This window comes from Podarcis pityusensis (genome assembly GCF_964106645.2).
Source record: "Podarcis pityusensis genome assembly, chromosome: 10".
NCBI lineage: Eukaryota > Metazoa > Chordata > Lepidosauria > Squamata > Lacertidae > Podarcis > Podarcis pityusensis.
The window spans coordinates 7,576,079-7,597,932 of NC_138035.1; the positions used below are offsets into that span (position 1 = coordinate 7,576,079).

The 21,854-nt window shown below is 47.8% G+C and overlaps 1 protein-coding gene across 1 annotated transcript in view; it reads right to left on the reverse strand.

The window, feature by feature from the left end:
• LOC308457810 (uncharacterized protein) overlaps nucleotides 1-21,854 on the reverse strand; it is a 238,705-nt gene that overhangs the window by 201,538 nt on the left and 15,313 nt on the right. Inside the window, exons 3-9 of the mRNA XM_080971981.1 lie at nucleotides 16,487-16,667; nucleotides 14,974-15,133; nucleotides 14,197-14,290; nucleotides 11,178-11,351; nucleotides 7,911-8,071; nucleotides 5,604-5,733; nucleotides 4,231-4,344 (exon numbers count right to left, since the gene is read on the reverse strand). Of these exons, the coding sequence (XP_080828107.1) occupies nucleotides 4,231-4,344; nucleotides 5,604-5,733; nucleotides 7,911-8,071; nucleotides 11,178-11,351; nucleotides 14,197-14,290; nucleotides 14,974-15,133; nucleotides 16,487-16,667 (1,014 nt within the window). The remainder of the gene's footprint in view (nucleotides 1-4,230; nucleotides 4,345-5,603; nucleotides 5,734-7,910; nucleotides 8,072-11,177; nucleotides 11,352-14,196; nucleotides 14,291-14,973; nucleotides 15,134-16,486; nucleotides 16,668-21,854) is intronic.

The window sequence follows — 21,854 nt, forward strand, 5'->3', positions numbered from 1 at the left end:
ACAATTTAAAAAACAAGTTTAAAATGCAACATTAAAACATTAGGATGCAGCCTCTTCAAAGGAGGAGAAAGGAAAAAGAAAGAGAGGAAGGAATCAAACTGATTCTAAGCCGAAGGCCAGGTGGAACAACTCTGTCTTACAAGCCCTGCGGAAAGAAATCAGACCCCGCAGGGCCCTGGTCTCATGAGAAACGAAAGCAAATCGAGTCAAGTCCACTCAGCAGCTGGGACGAAATTTTTGGGGAGAAGGCAGCAAAAAGGAAAGGAATGGCTGCTTAATGTTTGGGAATCCGGAAGGAGCTAAGGGACCCAGGCATCTGAAAATTTGGGAAGCGGAGGCTTAAGGGAACGAGGTATCTTCAGGTTTAGAAAGGAAACAAAAGGGAAATGTCCCAGACTTGAGTGGCTTCAACTCCTTGATCATTTGGGGCGTCCTTTCCTCAGTTTTTTCCAGCCCAGCATCATCATCCTTCCTGTCTCAAATGTGTCCCATGCAACTGCAACGGGTAAATACTCTGTACATGCTCAGGGGACCTTTTTTTTTACTTCCTGGTACTGTTAATGAATTAACTTAGACACAGAACATGAAACAGCCTCGGGTTACAGATGCTTCAGGTTACAGATGCTTCAGGTTACAGACGCTTCAGGTTACAGACGCTTCAGGTTACAGACGCTTCAGGTTACAGACTCCGCTAACCCAGAAATAGTACCTCGGGTTAAGAACTTTGCTTCAGGATGAGAACAGAAATCGCGCAGCGGCGGGAGGCCCCGTTAGCTAAAGTGGTACCTCAGGTTAAGAACAGTTTCAGGTTAAGAACGGACCTCCGGAACTAATTAAGTTCTTAACCCGAGGTACCACTGTACATGGGAAAAATCTAATATGATGAAATGGGAAATAATGGATTGAATTATAATTAAGAGTGTTACCCCACCTTTTATCTCATCAGGTACCAGGCTGGAGGACAAAATACACATGGAAATATTATGTCTTCATTGCATGCTAGGGCTGGGAAAAAGGAAGCCAGCCAGAGCTGAGGGAAGGCTTTCCATGTCACTGGGCCACTTGAGCCTCAAGCAACAGCAAAGGATCCAGAATGGACCCCAAGCTGCGTAACGGCTCCTTCAGAGGAGACAACCTCCCATCGATGCCCCACTCCGGTGAAGCTAAGCCGGATTAGGCTGGACTGGATGAAATCCAACCCGGAATTAAGATTGCCGGAAGAAATATCAACAACCTCAGATATGCAGATGACACAACCTTGATGGCAGAAAGTGAGGAGGAATTAAAGAACCTTTTACTGAGGGTGAAAGAGGAGAGCACAAAATATGGTCTGAAGCTCAACATCAAAAAAACTAAGATCATGGCCACTGGGCCCATCACCTCCTGGCAAATAGAAGGGGAAGAAATGGAGGCAGTGAGAGATTTTACTTTCTTGGGCTCCATGATCACTGCAGATGGTGACAGCAGTCACGAAATTAAAAGACGCCTGCTTCTTGGGAGAAAAGCAATGACAAACCTAGAAAGCATCTTAAAAAGCAGAGACATCACCTTGCCAACAAAGGTCCGTATAGTTAAAGCTATGGTTTTCCCAGTAGTGATGTATGGAAGTGAGAGCTGGACCATAAAGAAGGCTGATCGACAAATAATTGATGCTTTTGAACTCTGGTGCTGGAGGAGACTCTTGAGAGTCCCATGGACTGCAAGAAGATCAAACTGATCCATTCTTAAGGAAATCAGCCCTAAGTGCTCACTGGAGGGACAGATCCTGAAGCTGAGGCTCCAAGACTTTGGCCACCTCATGAGAAGAGAAGACTCCTTGGAAAAGATCCTGATGTTGGGAAAGATGGAGGGCACAAGGAGAAGGGGACGACAGAGGACGAGATAGTTGGACAGTGTTCTCTAAGAGACCAGCATGAGTTTGACCAAACTGCAGAGGCAGTGGAAGACAGGAGTGCCTGGCGTGCTCTGGTCCATGGGGTCATGAAGAGTCGGACACGACTAAATGACTAAACAACAACAACTTTCTGGAGGGGGTGCCTATCCGGTCCTTAAAGGTAAAGGAACCCCTGACCATTAGGTCCAGTCGTGGCCGACTCTGGGGTTGCGATGGTCATCTCGCTTTATTGGCTGAGAGAGTCAGCGTACAGTTTCTGGGTCATGTGGCCAGCATGACTAAGCCACTTCTGGCGAACCAGAGCAGCACACGGAAACGCCGTTTACCTTCCCGCCGGAGCGGTACCTATTTATCTACTTGCACTTTGACGTGCTTTCGAACTGTTAGGTTGGCAGGAGCAGGGACCGAGCAATGGGAGCTCACCCCGTCACGGGGATTCGAACCGCCGACCTTCTGATTGGCAAGTCCTAGGCTCTGTGGTTTAACCCACGGCGCCACCTGTGTCCCTACCTACTTATCCGGTCCTTACCGACCTACAAACCCTCTTCACGCTGCTTTGAGTTTTATTCTGGAAATAGGCAGGATAAATAAAGGATGATTTTATCTATCGCAATCCCTGGTGTAGCTGTAAAATCCTCCCACCCACAATATCGCTGCACATTTTTATACGAAATCCAAAGGTTAATTTGCAAAGGTTTTGACCAGACATATTAACAAGCCTTCCCCTTGACTTTTCAAAGGTTGCAATACCAGAAGAATCACAAATAGCAGACTCAGTGGACCCACAGAAACATCCACATCTCCTGTTTGAAGAGTTTTTTGGGTCCTGATTTTGAGAATATATTCCACTGCATTTCTCAGTGAGCCTTTGCTGTATTGGGGGAAGGGGTGTGGCCTGCTTTTTCTGTCTGAATTTTACATGTTTTTGGGGTGCGTGCAGGAGTTTTGCACATTTTTGCCAAGGGGCGTTCTGACCACTGACAATTTTTCTTTGGTGGGATGGATGTTTTGCTGGGCTGATCATCCAGTCTAGACAAATCTTGGATCCTAAACTGAATTGGGCTGATCAGAGTCAAGGCAGGATTTGTCCAGAGTGAGTTGAGTTGACCACCCACCAAACCAGAAGAGGAAAAAGAAGAAAAATATTGGGTAGGGGGGAGAGCCTTGGTGAGCAGTGTGGTTCCCCTGGGCATCACGTTGGGGACCCTAAGCACCATGCTATAGACCAGGCATAGGCAAACTCTGGCCCTCCAGATGTTTGGGACTACAATTCCCATCATCTCTAGCTAACAGGACCAGTGGTCAGAGATGCTGGGAATTGTAGTCCCAGACATCTGGAGGGCTGGAGTTTACCTATGCCTGCTATAGACCCTGGGCTTATAGTGGTAAAAAAGGTAAAGGGACCCCTGACCGTTAGGTCCAGTCGTGACCGACTCTGGGGTTGCGGCGCTCATCTCGCTTTACTGGCCAAGGGAGCCGGCGTACAGCTTCCGGGTCATGTGGCCAGCATGACTAAGCTGCTTCTGGCGAACCAGAGCAGCGCATGGAAACGCCGTTTACCTTCCCGCCAGAGTGGTACCTATTTATCTACTTGCACTTTGACGTGCTTTCAAACTGCTAGGTTGGCAGGAGCTGAGACCGAGCAACGGGAGCTCACCCCGTCGTGGGGATTCGAACCACCGACCTTCTGATCGGCAAGTCCTAGGCTCAGTGGTTTAACCCACAGCACCAACCTTGAAACAAAATTAAAAAATTCCTTCCAGTAGCACCTTAGAGACCAACTAAGTTTGTTATTGGTATGAGCTTTCGTGTGCATGCATACTTCTTCAGATACACTGAAACAGAAGTCACCAGACCCTTATATATAGTGAGAGGATGGGATACGAGAAGGGTGGTGGGAATGGGTGATTGGCTGATAGGTGTGGTAAACCTGTTGACGACTGTTAATGACTTACAGGGAAAAGCAAGGGGTGAGATGGCTAAAAAATAGCTTTATCATGTATAATGAGATAAGAATCCAATGTCTCTATTCAGACCAGGTCTCTCCATGGTTTTAGGTTTGGTAATAAGTTGGTTTTTGGACGTCTCTGTTGCTGAACGTTTCAGTTTTCGAACGAGCCTCGGAAGTCAAACGGCTTCTGCTGTGTGTATCTGTTGTTTTTCACAGTTTTCTATATTGAATTGACAGACCACCCTTTGCGCCTCGGTTTTTGAATGTTGAACCATCTTCCGGAACGGATTACGTTCGAAAACCGAGGTACCACTGTATTCCTTTTCCCTGAATGCATTTTCTCACAGACAAACACACAAATCTAGCAGGGTCTCCACTGACTTACTTGGCAAGTAGACCTTGTAGCCTTCCAGTTTTCCCAAAGGAGGAGTCCAAGCTACTTTCAGGCTGAACAGTCCTTCTTCTACGACCCGGAAATGGGTCACCGTAGGTATGGATGCTTCAAAACAAAAGGACACGGGCTGAAGAATGAATCCACGGTGCAACAAACAGATCTCCTAAGCAAGCAATATATATGCCTTGCAGGTATATAAATTACACAGCACATTTAAAGGGGCATTACGGGTTTGTTTTGTTTTTGTTTCTCTTACGCATTTTGTGTCTTTATTTTGTATTTTTATGCTATGAACTGCCCTGAGATCTTCGGAGGGAGGGCAGTATACAAATTTACTAAACATACAAAAACAAACAAGTCCTTATTCACAAAGATCAGTCCAGAGGGCAGAGATCTGGTCAGTTCCCATCAGAATTGTCAAAGGTGGTTTTCCTCAGTCATGCCTCTTTCTGATTAAGGACACCCAATAAGTCTCTACAGCAACCTTTCTCAAGCCTAGTTTCTCAGTCCAGCCTAGTTTGGATTACAACTCCAATTTCCTACCCTCAACTAATAAACAACAACAACAACAACAACAACCTGCCCTTCTAGCTAGGTTTCCCCAGCCACTCTGGGCGGCTCTCAACAGAATAACAACAACAACGCAATAAAACATCAAACATTAAAAACTCCCCTAAACAGGACTGCCTTCAGGTGTCTTCCAAAAGTCAGATAGTTGTTTATTTCCTTGACATCTGATGGAAGGGCGGGTGCCACCACCGAGAAGGCCCTCTGCTGGTTTCCTGTAACCTCACTTCTCGAAGTGAGGGAACTGCCAGAAGGCCCTTGGTGCTGGACCTCAGTGTCCGGGCTGAACAATGGGGGTGGAGATGTTCCTTCAGGTCTACTGGGCCTTTGAGGCCGTTTAGGGCTTTCATGGTCAGCACCAACACTTTGAATTGTGCTCGGAAACGTCCTGGGAGCCAATGTAGGTCTTTCAGGACTGGTGTTATGTGGTCTCGGCAGCCGCTCCCAGTCCCCTGTCTAGCTGCCGCATTCTGGATTAGTTGTAGTTTCCAGGTCACCTTCAAAGGTAGCCCCATGTAGGGTATGGGGCAAATGGGAGCTGTAGTCCCAAGCACACCACATTGGTGAGGACTGCTTTAAAGTTCTCATGGATGGCAACTCTTATTCTATCATAGTATTACTGCCCTGTCCACCCTATTAGCATCTGCAAACATGGCGCCCGTGCATGTGTGGAAACAAGTCGAACGCTTTCAGAACAGAATTCTGTTTTCAAGCTGTCTTCCTCGCCTGCCTTGTCAACGCAGGGGAGTGGGAACAACCCTGCCCACAAAGGTGGTGCTCGCAAAATACAAACTCACTTGTTTTCGCTTTGATAGTGGCTGGCTCCCCCAGAACGTCAGAGTAGACAGCCATGACAGTGAAGAAATATTTGGTGTTTGGTTTCAGATCCGTCACCAGCGCTGAGCTCTTGTTGGCATCCAAAACAATCTGTCATATACAAGACCCAAATAAATAAGAGGCAGTATGGAAGTGCATATATATCTCCTGTGGCTCCTGCGTTGCAGGGCACTGAACTAGGTAGGCCTTGACGTCCCTTCCAACTCTACAATTCTATTGACCTTCATGTTTAGCCTGGAAAAAAAGGAGACTGAAAGGAGATAGGATAGCTATCTACAAATATCTGAAGGACTGTCCCATGGAAGATGGAGCAAGCTTGTTTCCTGTTGCTCCAGAGGGTAGGACTTGAAGCAATGGATTCAAGTTACAAGAAAGAAGATTCTGGGAAATGATATATAATGAACTGAAAAGGATGTTTAAAATAACTTTTGTAAAAAACAACAACAAGCTTTTCTTTTGGAAATTATAGGGACAGAACTGCCTAATCTGTATAGAAACTTATTCATGTATGCCCTGAGACCTCCAGGCATGAAATATTAATATTAATAATAATAATAATAATTTATTTGTACCCCACCCATCATTTATTTGTTTCCCCAGCCACTCTGGGCGGCTTCAAAGATTAAAAATACATTAAAATGTCACACACTAAAAATGTGAAACAAAGATTTTCCCAACTGCGCATGCATCTCCTGCCTTTCAGCTCACCTTGCCCCAGGTCACACGACCCCAGAAGAAACACAACATGTCTGTTATGTACTGAGCTGAATCCTAGAACAATAGGATCCAGAATGCAGCAGTCTGATTGGTCTGCAGGAGCCACCCAACCCAGCTCCAGGTGGAAGTGAATCAGCGACCTGATTGGCCTGTAGGAGTAGCCAATCAGGCTTCTGGAGGGGGTGAATCCGCAACCTGATTGGCCTACAGGAGCAGCCCGGAATTAGCCAATCACACGGGGCCCATTGTGTAAATAATGTATATATAGCTAGACGTTTTGGGGAAAGTTTCATTCATTGCTACTATGAGCTGAATAAAGAGCATGAAATTCACCCTCGACTCCGAGTATATTTCAATGTCCCTCCCAGCAGAGGCGCTACCCCTCAGCTAACACCCACAAACCCCTGAATTCATGTGTGTATCCGTATTTTGGTGCTTATCAGTGAGCAAAACTCAACCTTCCCACACAGTGACCTCAGAGTGACCTGTGCAAGACAGCCCGGACAAAACTCTCCAAGATGTGTTGCTTCGAGGCCAAACTCTTTAAAAATCCCTGATCTCTGTCCTTCCTTACCTTAGAAATAGTGAAACCAGCAGAACTGAAATAAACCTCATAATGTGAAATACAAAGAAAATGTCTGGATAAAGAAAATAACGAAAAGTAAAATGTACAATGTGATTAATGTAACCAACGGTAGTTGTAAATGAATATAGACGGACAATAGGAATTGTATATACAGGAGGATTTATTTGACTATAGACACTCTATGGACAAATACGAAAGAAGAACAATAATATACAAAACGGATGAAGACGATGCGAAAAAGTTAGATGTGATATAAAAGGCCAGAAGAGGGAAGGAGGGAAGTCAGCTCTGGGGAGCAGGTGTAAATGTGAAATGTAATACAATATGTGTATGTGGAGTGTGCAAATGAAAACCAATAAAGAATATCATGAAAAAAATTAAATAATAATCCCTGATCTCTAAATAACCCACCAGAGAGTTGTAAGTACGGGGTTTGTGATTGCTACACTGAAGCAGTTGATGAGCCTTAGAAAGCTATGGTCTGTATAGTTCAAGCTATGGTTTTTCCAGTAGTGATGTATGGAAGTGAGAGCTGGACCATAAAGAAGGCTGATTCCCAAAGAATGGATGCTTTTGAATTCTGGTGCTGCAGGAGACTCTTGGGAGTCCCATGGACTGCAAGAAGATCAAACCAATCCATTCTGAAGGAAATCAGCCCTGAGTGCTCAGTGGAAGGACAGATCCTGAAGCTGAGGCTCCAAGACTTTGGCCACCTCATGAGAAGAGAAGACTCCCTGGAAAAGCCCCTAATGTTGGGAAAGATGGAGGGCACAAGGAGAAGGGGACGACGGAGGACGAGATGGTGGGACAGTGTTCCCGAAGCTACCAGCATGAGTTTGACTAAACAGCGGGAGGCAGTGGAAGACAGGAGTGCCTGGCGTGCTCTGGTCCAGGGGGTCACGAAGAGTCGGACACGACTAAACGACAACAAAGAGTCCCTTCCAAATGTACAATATGATTCTACCTGCTGCTGATCTTCTGGAGAGACCTGTCCAGTAGCCGAAAGTGAATCCAGGAGGATACGGTAGCTGGTCACTTTCCCGGTCGCAGGTGTCCAACTAAGTCTCAGAGAGCTGTGGCTCTGCTCGCTGACTGTGAGGTCCCGCGGCCCAACAATCTTCTCAACTGCAAGGAGAAGGGAAAGGGAAGCCCGTCAGAGCTTCAAGGAACATGGTTGGCAGGTATGGAATTGGAGGAAGCACTCTGGCCACGCTGAAATTGGGGCTGACCCTCAGGATGTCAGGAGCCAGACTGGAACTAGGAATGTTCAGCTTCTGTGTAGTTTCCTCAGAACTGCAGGTGAGCACCTTCCCCACTGTGAAATGTTCTCGGGGGCTAACCGAGAGGTGAGGTCCAAGTTCGATGGTGCAAAATGAAGGCAGTCCATAGAAGTCAAAGCTGGGTGCAGGGCAGGGAGTCGGGTGGGGTCAGGAGCAGGGAAGCAGGTCAAGGATCAGGCTGGAACTGACAACCAACGATGTTGCTCCTGCAACTTGGGACTGGGGCTGGCTGGCTTTTATCTCCCCCGAAGCATAGGGCGGCCCCGATCCACAGGTGACTCGCCTCTCCTGGCCTGGAGGACAGTACTCCTCCTGTGGGAACTTAGTTCCCTCCGCCTCTCTGCCCAGAGCCTCTGCAGCTCAGGAGAGGCTGGAGGGTTACCGGACCCAGAGGCAACCTCAGCTTCCTCTGACGGGGCTGAGAGTGGAGCACCTGCAGGCAATGGGTCCTCCATCCCCTCAGGAGCCAGAGCAGACTCAGCTTGTGCCTGCACCTGAGGATCCAGCACAGGTGAGGACCCTTCAGGCTCATGCCCCAGCCCCGGCTCAGCTGGTTCTGGAGGCAGGGAATCCTGTGCAGGCTGGGATTCCTCAAGTTCAGCATCCAAATCCGATTCCCAGGCCATCACATCAGGTAACAGACTGGCCACTGGGCCTTCCTGGAACTCAAAAAGTTCAAAACTTCATTGTCAAACTGACCAAGCAAGAGCCTGGAACATTCTGAATGTGATGGCCTGGGACTTGGGCTCGGACTGTGAACCAGAGGAGTCTGCACCGGACTCCTTGCCTCAGGCATCATCTGAACCAAGTCTGGGGCCTGATCCTGAAGAGTCCCAGTCTGCACAGGTTCCCCTGCAACAAACACCAGCTGGGCCGAGTCAGGGGCCTGAGCCTGCCCTGGCTCCAGATGCGGGGATTACCTTGTTGCCTTCAGCTGGGCCATCATTTACAGCTGCTCCACTACTGGTTGGGCCAGGCGGCCCCTGAGGCGCCCCTGTGTCTAGTAACCCACCGATGTCTCCCAAGCTGCAGAGACTGAGGTCTGAGAGAAGACAAGACCTGAGTACTCACAGGAGGAGTACTCGCCTTCGGGCAAGACAGGGAGGTGAGTCACCAGGGGATCAGGACCGGCTGCTACCCCGACAAAGATAAAAGGCTGACGGACCCTGCCCCAGGTTGCAGGAGCAACATTGCTGTATGCTAGATCCTGCCTGAGATCCTGTACCTGTCCTTGCCTGGTTCCCTGCCTCATATCCTGCCTTGGCCCTGTCGGACTGACTCCCAGCAGAACCTTTGGATTCTGGACCAGTCCTGGACCTCATTTCACGGGTTACCCCCGGGCCCAGCACACTGAAGTAGACAGTTGTTCTTGGCGCCCGTCTGTCTCAAGAGACAATGGAGTGTGCCTCCAAGGGTGAAGTCAAACCAAGTGAAGTCAGCAGCACCAAAGTAACCACCCTGGGGTGCAAGCCTGGGCAATGTGTCTAGAGGTCCTGGGCTGCCCAGAGGACACGACACCCCCCCCCCAGCCTCGCTGAAGTGGTTCAAAGGCTAGAAGGGTGCATACAAGGCACAATCCAACCATCTTAAGAACTCCAGATTTGTATAGGGTTTGCTCCCGAGCCTTTTCTATTCCCAAAGATGTGCCACAGGGCGGCAGAGGTTTCCTTCTCCTAGACAGGCTACCTTCCTGGGTTGATGAGCCCCACCTGCCCCTCATTTCCCTCTCTATCACGTGCAGAAACCGCCTTCTTGTCCATTGAACCAACTATTGACCTCCTCCACTCAATCCACCAGAGCCTGTCTTTACGATATGATACGATAATCTTTATTGTCATTGTCCCATACAGAACAACGAAATTGAAAAATCTACATCAGACATTCAAAACCAACAAGCTTGCTATCCCAGCTATCCCAACCTGGTTAGCCCCCTAAAAACTCCGATACCCCATTTTTAAATACAATATACTCCCACAGAGACTCCTTACACTGCGTTTAAAACCAAAATCGCCTTTGGATAGAAACTGTTTCTCAGGCGGCTATTGCTAATCTTTATAACCCTGGACCTTCTTCCAGAAGGCAGAAGCTGAAATAGACCATTTCCGGGGTGGGCACTATACTGCGCTATCTCTGCCGCTTTCTCATGGCACCTGGAAGCAAAGATTTGATCCAAGGTGGGAAGAGTGCACCCAATTTTTCTCTCCGCAGTCTTTACAACCCTGGACAGCATTGTTTTTCCCCTGACCGTGCAGCTCCCAAACCACACACACAGACCATAAGTTAAGTAACCCATCGGCTACCCTCACCTGGTTTAGACAGCCAGTCAAAGCCATTTCCCAGGATTGTGGCTGCTGTTGCATGTTGACACCTTCTAGGAGCCACGGTTGAGAGTTGAGTGCAGGGTGGGGATCAGAGGTGAACAAACCACCCCAGAAGGAGCATGACGTGGCCCCGATCAGAGGTACAGTGGTGCCCCGCAAGACAAATGCCTCGCAAGACGGAAAACTCGCTAGACGAAAGAGTTTTCCGTTTTGGAGGTGCTTCGCAAAACGAATCTCCTATGGGCTTGCTTCGCAAGATGACAATGTCTTACGAGTTCCTGCTGGGTTTCCCCCCCCCCTTTTTCTAAACCGCTAAGCCGCTTATCAGCTGATCCGATCAGCAGATAAGCCGCTAAAGGCCGCTAAAAGCCGCTAATAGCGCTAATCCGCTAATCCGTCAATGGGCTTGCTTCGCAAGACAAAAAAACCGCTAGACGAAGAGAATCACAGAATGGATTCTTTTCGTCTTGCGAGGCACCACTGTACTACCCCTCCCCACACCCCCCACACACCCCCATAACCTTCCAAGTCTTCCTCATGCCCAGTTCCATCTGGCTTTCCTTCCACTGGGGTGGACTCTTCAGTGCTGGGGCGGTTTCAATAAAGGAAGGGGGGGCGTCTTGGACTCACCATTGGCTATTTGCTTGGCAGGTTGTGGGGGCTCCGACGCCGTGAAGCAAAGCCTCCGGGACACCTTTCGCGAGAGGCTGCCGAGTTGCTCAAAGTCTTTGGCGTAGAGCATGTGCTCTTCGATGGGATCGGATGCTATTTTCTTCAGCTCGTTCCTATCTGCGTTTCTAATTCCTAACCAGAAGGAGGAAGAAGTGCAGGTGGGCAAAGAACTTCTGCAAACACAGAGCATCCTTAAACTCGCTCGAACGGGAGGCAAGTTATTTGATCACAGGTCATAGTATCACACTTTAAAGAAATTAAAATGTTGTACACACCAGATACCAGACTCATGGCGATCAGGCTTTTGAACTGTTACAAGTTCTGATGGGCTGTGGAGTATGTGCCTTGTGGCAAAATGGTGCATTTGGAACCAGTTTTCTTTCAAGCCTTGCAGTCATGCAGAAAGATGTCATCAGCTATTTTCAAATAAATCTCTTAGGCTGCAGTCATATTGCAGACTTCTTGAAGAGTAAGTCCCCACTGCTTACAGATAGGTAGCCGTGTTGGTCTGCCATAGTCAAAACAAAAAAATTCCTTCCAGTAGCACCTTAAAGACCAACTAAGTTAGTTCTTGGTATGAGCTTTCGTGTGCAAGCACACTTCTTCAGATACACTGAAACAGAAGTTGCCAGACCCTTCTATATAGTGAGACGGTGGGGAGGGGTATTACTCAGAAGGGTGGTGGGAATGGGTGATTGGCAGATAGCTGAGATGAGCCTGTTGACGACTCTTAACGACTGCAATAGGTCTTACAGGAAAAAGCAAGGGGTGAGAAGGTGAGAAATGGCTTTGTCATGTATAATGAGATAAGAATCCAATGTCTTTGTTCAAACCAGGTCTCTCCATGGTTTTAAGTTTGGTAATGAGTTGTAATTCAGCAGCTTCTCTTTCCAGTCTATTTCTGAAATTCCTTTGTAGTAAAACAGCTACTTTGAGATTTCCCCACTGCTTATATGGGAATAGACATTGGTTTTTTACATGAGGGAATATGAAGCCTCATCACTCTCAGGGCATCATGCTATTCATCAGCTGGATGCCCTATCATTTGAAATTTTAAAGATTTTTAAAAAAAGAAGAAAAGAGCATGAAACCCTTGGACTGCTTCATAAATACTTTTTATGATTTAAGAAATGTGTGTTTCCATTTAATGATTTTCCATTTTTAAAAATCCACCCAGAAATGGGAAAAGACATTTGTATTCCCATTCCCACATGGAACTGGAATGGACTGGACTTTGATGGGTCCATCCAACTTGGGGGGCTTTAAAAGAGGTTGGGGCAAATTCAGGGAGCAGGAAACTATCAGGAGCTAACTAGTTGCGATTGTCAGCATATGAGCTCATCGCAGCTGCAGACACCCAGCTTGTTGACATCATGTGATTGGGCTGACTGTGGGAAACAGCGTTCCAGTCAGTTCACAGGGCAGTTCACCGGAACTTGCTCAGAATGTAATATGAGACCTTCCTCTTGTGATTGTACAGGAAGTCTTCGTTGCTTGTTTGCCGATGTTTGAAGAGAGCAGACATGTTTTCTGTAATGCTGAAGAGTCAGAAATAAAGCCATGTAAATAGACGTTTCTGACTATCTCTTTTCCCTGCCGGGGGAGCAGGAAAGAGTGGGTGTGCTCTTCCCACGCTGGGAAGGGTCGCCTATAGAGACCTAGCCTGTGTTTGCTGGGGAATGCAGCCAGGGAGGTCACCGGAGATCAAGCCGGGTGCCTGGGAGAGTTGCCAGCTTCTCCCGATAGAGGCTTGATTCCCAACAGCGATGGCTATGTTCTGCCTCCGCAGCTGGAGATTATAATGCTGGGAACTACATGGTGGGGAGAGGACTCTCGTGCTCGGATCCTGCTCACTGGCTTCCCGTAGGCTCCTGTGAGAACAGGATGCTGGACCAGATGGACCATGGGCCTGATCCAGTTGGCTCGTCTTAAGGTCTCAATGGCTCCCACAATGTTCCAAGTGATAAACAGAATAGGGCATAGGTGGCCCTCTGAATGTTCTTGGGCTACAAGTCCCATCACTCCCAACCAATATGGCTAAAGCTCAGGGGTCATGGGAGCAACATCTCAAGAGGGCCATCTTTCCCATTGCTGGGGTAAAGTAAATGAGCCGGGTCACATCTGCCCGTGACAGCGGATTCTGGGCTATCATGAGAAGAAGGGAAGAAGGTTCAGCTTCTGCCCAGGGATGCCCTCAAATGAAACCCATCTCTTATGGCTTCCCTCCCAGTCTTCCGTAAGATGTAGTAGTTACAGTGGTAGACTAGGATCTGGGAGACCAGGGTTCAAATCTCTCACAGGGTTGTTGTGAGAATAAATTGGGGAGGGGGAGAAAACCATTTACGCCATCTTGGAAACCTTGGAGGGAAAGGTGGGATAGAAATGAAATAATAAACTATAAAGAAAATAAAAATAAAGATGGCCCAGCCCTATCCCCAAAACTCGGCCCTCCAGATGTTTTGGGACTACAACTCCCATCATCCCTAGCTAACAGGACCAGTGGCCAGGGATGATGGGAGTTGTAGTCCCAAAACATCTGGAGGGCCGAGTTTGCCTATGCCTGCCCAAAAGTTAACAACAACAGCAATTTATAACCCACGTTTCAACCCAAATATTATGCTGCTGCTGTTTTCTTGCTTGTTTTTAAGTAAGTTAGTAGTTGTTATAAATCTATTTTAGTAGGTGGCAGCGACTATTTGTTTGTTTGTTTATTGCACTGATATCCCACCTGTTTTTCCCTCCCGGGAGCTCAAGGCAGCCCCCTCCCATGTCGTTCTTTCCCCTCCCACAACAACCCTGGAAGGTAGGTTAGGCAGAGAGGCAGTGGGACTGGCGTAAGGGCACCCCATGAGCTTCATGGCTGAGGGCGGAGTTGGAACCCTGGTCTCTCCCCCAACCGAGGTCCAATGCTCTGACCATTTACGCCACGCCAGCTGCTGAGCACTGATGTGACATTTTTATTTCTAGCCATACATACCCACAGCAAACACGGTTACCCCCCTGTTCTTAAGGGCCGCTGCTGGCTCCTCAACGGAATCAGAAGATTTCCTGTCTGTGATTAAAACGACCACCTGCGACGACACCAAAAATAGAAATATACAGCAATAATGTGGAAAAGCAAGATGAGTGCTGCAACCCCAGAGTCGGCCACGACTGGACCTAATGGTCAGGGGTCCCTTTACCTTTACCTTTACCTTTAAGGCGTATTCTGGTGTAAGGTTACCAGATTTTTTTCAATGAATCCGGGGAGACTTTTCAGCTTCAGTGGATTTTGTATGGGGACTGATGTGTAAATCTGGGGGCTGTCCCTGGGAAACAGGGATGTCTGGTAACCTTAGGTTAATGGTAAAGGGACTCCTGACCATTAGGTCCAGTCGTGACCGGCTCTGGGGTTGCAGCACTCATCTTGCTTTATTAGCTGAGGGAGCCGGCGTACAACTTCCTGGTCATGTGGCTAGCATGACTAAGCCGCTTCTGGCGAACCAGAGCAGCGCACAGAAACACCGTTTACCTTCCCGCCAGAGCGGTACCTATTTATCTACTTGCACTTTGACGTGCTTTCAAACTGCTAGGTGGGCAGGAGCAGGGACCGAGCAATGGGAGCTCACCCCGTCGCGGGGATTCGAACCACCGACCTTCCAATCGGCAAGACCTAGGCTCTGTGGTTTAACCCACAGCGCCACCCGCGTCCCAACCTTAGTTTAGAGCAACCCATTTCAACACCTGCCAGGTAAGAACCTGCGGCATCACTCACCTTTGCAGCATCTTCTCTCAGTGTCCCCGCACGGACCATTGTGTCTGCTACAAAGGAGAGAGCAGTCCCTGTCTTGGTATTGCCCCCTTCGTAGAGCAGATCTCGGACAGCCACCAGCACCTCCTCAATGGTGATGTAGTCCGTCAGATCGATACTTACTCTGACGGCAGGAAGGCAGTCCCCGGATAAAACAAAGGGAAACAGAGTTATTTCCAGACAGAGAAGAAATCAAATATTGGTTATTTCAATTGTGGCTTTTAAAATTAATTAACAGAGTCCTTTAACTCGTTGCCTGTAGCTAAACGGATGTGTTGTGAAACCTCAGCAATGGTGCTGTTTTGAGGAACTGCAAGAAAGGCAGTAGGTTTTGTTGCAAAAGGGCACTGCCATTTAATTCATTACTGTTTGTTTGTTTAATTTGTATTCCACCCCCCAAATCTGCAAATCTCAGGGCAGTTCACAACATAAAAATACAATATAAAAGCACATAATACATAATGAAAACAAGAACAATCAACAACCAATAACCCCCCTCTCCCATAAGCACATTAAAAAGGGGTTTAAGAAGTTAATCAGCCCAAGGCCTGGTTGAAGAGGAATGTTTTTGCCTGGTGCCTAAAGGTGTATAATGAAGGCGCCAGGCAAAGCTCCCTCTGGAGAGCATTTCACAGACCGGGAGCCACTGCAGAGAAGGCCCTGTTCTTGTGTTGCCACCCTCCGGACCTCTCATGGAGGAGGCATACAAAGAAGGGCCTCAGAAGATGATTGCAGGGTCTGGGTAGGTTTATATGTGGAGGGGTGGTCCTTGAGGTATTGCGGTCCTGAGCTGTTTAAGGTTTTATGGATCAAAACCAGCACTTTGAATTGGGCCCAGAAACTAATTGGCAGCCAGTGAACTCAGCCCAGGATTGGTGTAATATTGCTCAAACCGTCTGGTGAGCAACCTGGTCACCAAAATCTGCACCAGCTGAAGTTTCTGAACCATCTAATCTAGAGGTTAAGAGAGCATGGACAATGGAAATTAGGCTATCCCTGTCCAGATGGGGTGCAGCTGGTCCACCAGCCGAAGCGGATGGTGGGCACTCTGTGCCACCGAGGCCGCTTGAGCCTCAAGACACAGCAAAAGACCCAGAAGTAACCCAAAATGCATTCCAGCTCCTGTCTACTTTATTCAGCCCCAAACATACGAAATTCCACATCGCCCTTGGGTTTGTGAATCATCGCTTTTTTCCTGGGAAGTTGGAATCTTTGCAAACATTCCGTAACACCCCAACCACCAGTGGCGTAGCGTGGGGGGTGCAGGGGGGCCGGCCGCACCGGGCGCAACATCTGGGGGGGCGCAACATCACGGGTTAGGGGGCACAAATTACTTGCCTTGCCCCGGGTGCTGACAACCCACGCTACGCCACTGCCAACCACACAGCAAATAGAGCTGAAGCGAAACTTCTAAAATGCAGATAGAAAATAAATCCTAGGAGCCAAGAGGCCTCAGAAGCGGTAAAGTGATGCGCACCTTGGTTTGTCCCCGTAGAGCACCACACTCAGACGGACACCCGCCTTTCCCACCACCACGTTTTCAAACGTCCGTATGATGGTGTAAATGAAGTCCTTGACCAGCTGGAAGTTGCTTTCCCCGATGCTCCACGATTCGTCCACGAGGAACAAAACGTCCGCGGTCTCCGCCGTGCTGCAGGCTGCAGCAAGAGAAAGACAAAGCAGATGAGAGGTCATTGCTGCACAAAAGAACCTCTGGATATCCATTTTTTGGGGGTATATATTTTTAAATTTGATTTTAAATACAGTGGACGCTTGGGTTGCGAATGTGATCCGTGTGGGATGCACATTCACAACCTGCAGCGTTCGCAATCCACAGCTACGCGTCTGCGTACACGCAGGTTGTGATTTGGCGCTTCTGCACATGCACGACCACCGAAACCCGGAAGTAACCTGTTCTGGTACTTCTGGTTTTTGGTGGTCTGTAACCCGAAAAATGTTCCATTCTGAAGGGAATCAGCCCTGAGTGCTCACTGGGAGGACAGATCCTGAAGCTGAGGCTCCAGTACTTTGGCCACCTCATGAGAAGAGAAGACTCCCTGGAAAAGACCCTGATGCTGGGAAAGATGAAGGGCACAAAGAGAAGGGGATGACGGAGGACGAGATAGTTGGACAGTGTTCTCAAAGCTACCAGCATGAGTTTGACCAAACTGCAGAAGGCAGTAGAAGATAGGAGTGCTTGGCGTGCTCTGGTCCATGGGGTCACGAAGAGTCAGACACGACTAAACGACTAAACAACAACAACACGAAAAAACGCAACCTGTAACCCGAGGTATGACTGTAGTATAAACATACAACAACAAAAAATTCAAGATCCAAATATTGAGATTACCCTGAATCTCTTGACTTCCCCCCATCCCTTCCACGGGTCCTAACGGTATTATTTACAACTGCATATCAATACTTATCCAAATGTTTAATCCTTCTAAATTATCCACACTTTACAAGTGTGGTTAAAATCCTGCTAATGTTTTAACCTGCTTACAGTGGTCCCGTAAATAAATCATAAAATTTTCCTATTCCTTATTAAAGTTCTTGTCTTCTTGATTTCTGAGCTTCCCTGTTAATTTTGCCATTTCGGCGTAGTCCATCAACTTGGTTTGCCATTCTTCTCATTTTCCTTCCATCTCTGGGCTAGTAACATCAGTGCTGCTGTTGTCACATACATAAACAATCTTTTCTGTTCCTTTGGTATCTCAGTACAGTGGTACCTCGGGTTACAGACGCTTCAGGTTACATACGCTTCAGGTTACAGACTCTGCTAACCCAGAAATAGTACCTCGGGTTAAGAACTTTGCTTCAGGATGAGAACAGAAATCGTGTGGTGGCGGCAGCGGGAGACCCCATTAGCTAAAGTGGTGCTTCAGGTTAAGAACAGTTTCAGGTTATGAACAGACCTCCGGAACGAATTAAGTACGTAACCAGAGGTACCACTGTACCTATAATTCCTAGTAGAACCTCTGGATATCCTGGCCACATCCGCACAATACATTTAAAGCGTTTTTGTGCCATTTTTACCATTATGGCTTTCTCCTCTAAGAATCCTGTGCACTGTGGTTTGCCAATGGTGTTGAGAGTTTATAGGATGGATAGAAACCCATGACTAGTATAAGAGTGCTTTGAATGTAGGCTGCAGGTGTGACCTCAAGTGACCCCAGATAAGCAAATAAAGAAAATGTCAAAAGAAGGGGATGTGGAAAAGGATCCCTCGCCCCTCAGCTAAATGTGGGAGCCCATTTAAAAAAGCCTTGACTCTTAAAAAAAAAACAACCAGAGTGAGATTGGAAAGGAGCAAACAGGTTAAGAGGTAACACCAAACAATTATTTCCTCAAAAATGGGAAATGTTTAAGAGATACTTACAAAAAAATAACAGCGACATATTATCCATCGTAGTGTTTGAATGACCCTTGTGTACATAAAATATTAAGAAATAAAGGGAAATCGGTATGCTAGGTTGTAAGACAGTATTAGAAAGTATATTAAATGTAAGGTAATAAGTACATTCAAAATCACAAATGTCGACTATATCGGGAAATGATGGGAAGTCTATATTTTACTTCAGTTTGTTATTGTTTCATTTTATTTTATGTACCATTTTAGCTTAGCTGATATCTAAGTGGAATTAGAAGGTCAAGTTAACATTCTAAGTTAAACTAATTTAAGTATATATATGTGTGGGTATATTTGTGGGTATTTGTGTGAAGTTAAATCTGTAATGACATGAATGAATTTCAATATAGAATTTTTTCATCAAAAAAAAAAAAAAGGAAAGGAGCAAAAATACATTTTTTGTAAAAAAAAACCCCACAGATTCCCCAGTGGAGCCGATTTCACCTGGATTCTGTCCACGAAAGATCATTCATCCAGACAGCGAAATCCAATTAGAATAGATTAAGCGCTTTAAGAGTTGGAAAATGCTTTGTCATTGCTTTAAACGGTGTTTCCGTGATGTCAGCTGCTGCCTGCTGTAGCCGCAGGGCAAAAGTGCCTTTATTAAATGGCAGGGAGGCCAGGATACTGTTAGGCATGTGAGGAGCTGCCTTACACCAAGTCAGGAATTGGTCCATCTAACTCAGTATTGTCTACACTGACTGGAAGTGGTTCTCCAGGGATTCAGGCAGAGGTCACCCCCAGCCTGATCTGGAGATGCCCGGAATCAAACCTTTGACCTTCTGCATGCAAAGCAGGGGCTGTGTCGCCTGAGCTACGGTCCCCTCTCCAAAGAGGAACATAGAAAGCTGCCTTATACTGACGCAGGCCCTTGATCCATCTCACTCAGTGTTGTCTACACTGATTGCTAAAAACTGAGGGGAAAGAAACTGTGCCAACAAAAACGGAATGGCAAGATAAACTGTTAGAGTACCGTATTTTGCGCCCCATAGGACGCACTTTTCCCCCTCCAAAAATGAAGGGGAAATGTGTGTGCGTCCTATGGGGCGAATGCAGGCTTTCGCTGAAGCCTGGAGAGCGAGAGGGGTCGGTGCGCACCGACCCCTCTCGCTCTCCAGGCTTCACGCAGATCTCCGCAAGCCGTGGGAGCCCGCGTCGGGCTCCCGTGGCTTGCGGAGAGTTGCCTGCATGCCGAAGGCTGGGCGCACTGAGCTCAGCGCACCCAGCCTTCGCGCGGCTCTCCGCAAGGCGCGGGAGCCAGGCGCTGGGCTCCTGCAGCTTGCGGAGAGTTGCTGGAATGTCGAAGGCTGGGCGCACTGAGCTCAGCGCGCCCAGCCTTCGCGCGGCTCTCCGCAAGGCACGGGAGCCAGGCGCTGGGCTTCCGCAGCTTGCGGAGAGTTGCTGGAATGTCGAAGGCTTGGCGCACTGAGCTCAGCGCGCCCAGCCTTCGTGCGGCTCTCCGCAAGGCGCGGGAGCCAGGCGCCAGGCTCCCACAGCTTGCGGAGAGTTGCCTGTTCTGGGGGCTGGGGTCGGGGGAAGCTCGGGCTTCCCCCGCCCCAGCCCCGCGCTTGGGGGGGAAATAATTTTTTCCCCTTTATTTCCCCCCCAAAAAACTAGGTGCGCCTTATGGGACAGTGCGTCCTATAGGGCGAAAAATACGGTACATTGAACTGGCTAGATTAACAGAGGCGATTAGAGATTAGAGAGTTTCAAAAAGCATGGGGGAAAACATAGAGAATACTTCACAAAACAGTGCCCTAAAATACATACCTGGACTTGTTTCGATTAATGTCTGCAGGAGACTTTGTGGATATTTAAGTTATAATTAGGAAAAATCTTAATAATTATTCATAAAGGACACAGTTTATAAGAAGTAAATAAGGAGGCCAGATAAAGGATAAAGGAAGTCTTTTATTTAGTTGTTTGTATTGTTGTTGGACCAGGTGCGCAGCCTGGGGGTCATTTTGGACTCACAGCTGTCCATGGAGGCGCAGGTCAATTCTGTGTCCAGGGCAGCTGTTTACCAGCTCCATCTGGTACGCAGGATGAGACCCTCCCTGCCTGCTGTTTGTCCTGCCAGAGTGGTACATGCTCTGGTTATGGTATCGCCCGCTTGGACTACTGCAATGCGCTCTACGTGGGGCTACCTTTGAAGGTGACTCGGAAACTGCAGTTAATCCAGAATGCGGCAGCTAGACTGGTGACTGGGGGCGGCCGCCGAGACCACATAACACCGGTCCTGAAAGATCTTCATTGGCTCCCAGTACGTTTCCAAACACAATTCAAAGTGTTGGTGTTGACCTTTAAAGCCCTAACCGGCCTCAGCCCAGTATACCTGAAGGAGCGTCTCCACCCCCATCGTTCTGCCCGGACACTGAGGTCCAGCTCCAAGGGCCTTCTGGCAGTTCCCTCCCTGCAAGAAGCCAAGTTACAGGGAAACAGGCAGAGGGCCTTCTCGGTAGTGGCACCCACCCTGTGGAACGCCCTCCCATCAGATGTCAAAGAGATAAACAACTGCCTGACATTTAGAAGACATCTGAAGGCAGCCCTGTTCAGGGATGTTTTTAATGTGTGATATTTTTATGTATTTTTCATCTTTGTTGGAAGCCGCCCAGAGTGGCTGGGGAAACCCAGCCAGATGGGCGGGATATGAATAATAAATAATAATAATAATAATTAATTGTATGTTATGTTCACGTTTGATGTATATTAGGGGGTGGGAGGGTTGTGTTATGTTGTAAATAAAATTCCAATAAAATCATAGAATCATAGAGCTTTAGAGTTGGAAGGGACCCCCAAGGGTCATCTAGTCCAACCCCCGCAATGCAGGAATCACAACTGTCTGAAAAAGGCACCCCCACCCTCATCCATGTGGACCCCCAACCCCTCCAACCCATTCTCTATTTTGCTCTGTGCCACAAAGAATCGCACCATGCGTTTTAAAGCCCCTGTAGGCTGGCCCCCTCCTGCAACAAATAACGCCAACTCGAGACAGCTATATTAATCATGAGGGGGAATATGATTTTATTTGAGAATTTCCTCGCGCCTCTTAGATTACCCGGTTTCATAAATCAAAAGGTTGGCAGGGACACTCGCAGGCGCTGATTTATGGCGCCCTTCCCGGCTCTGAATTAAACAGCATTATAGTCAAGTATATTGGCTTAATTGACAGTTTGGAATTTAATATGTGTGAGTTCTGGAGTGGCCGCCAAAGCTTCCCTTTCACTCTTTTGACAGGCGTCCCAAAATTCAAAGGCGTGCTCTGGAATAGGGGTGGATACCCCTTTTTGGGGGGTGTTCCTAGGGTCCTCCTGATGGGTGTCCAGCCTTCTGCATGCTTCAGGGTGCCAGCCGCTAGGAATTGTAAGTGGGGAGTTGAGGAACATGTCTCTGCCCACAAGCTCTGAAGGCCTAAATTACTCCAATCCAGTTCAGG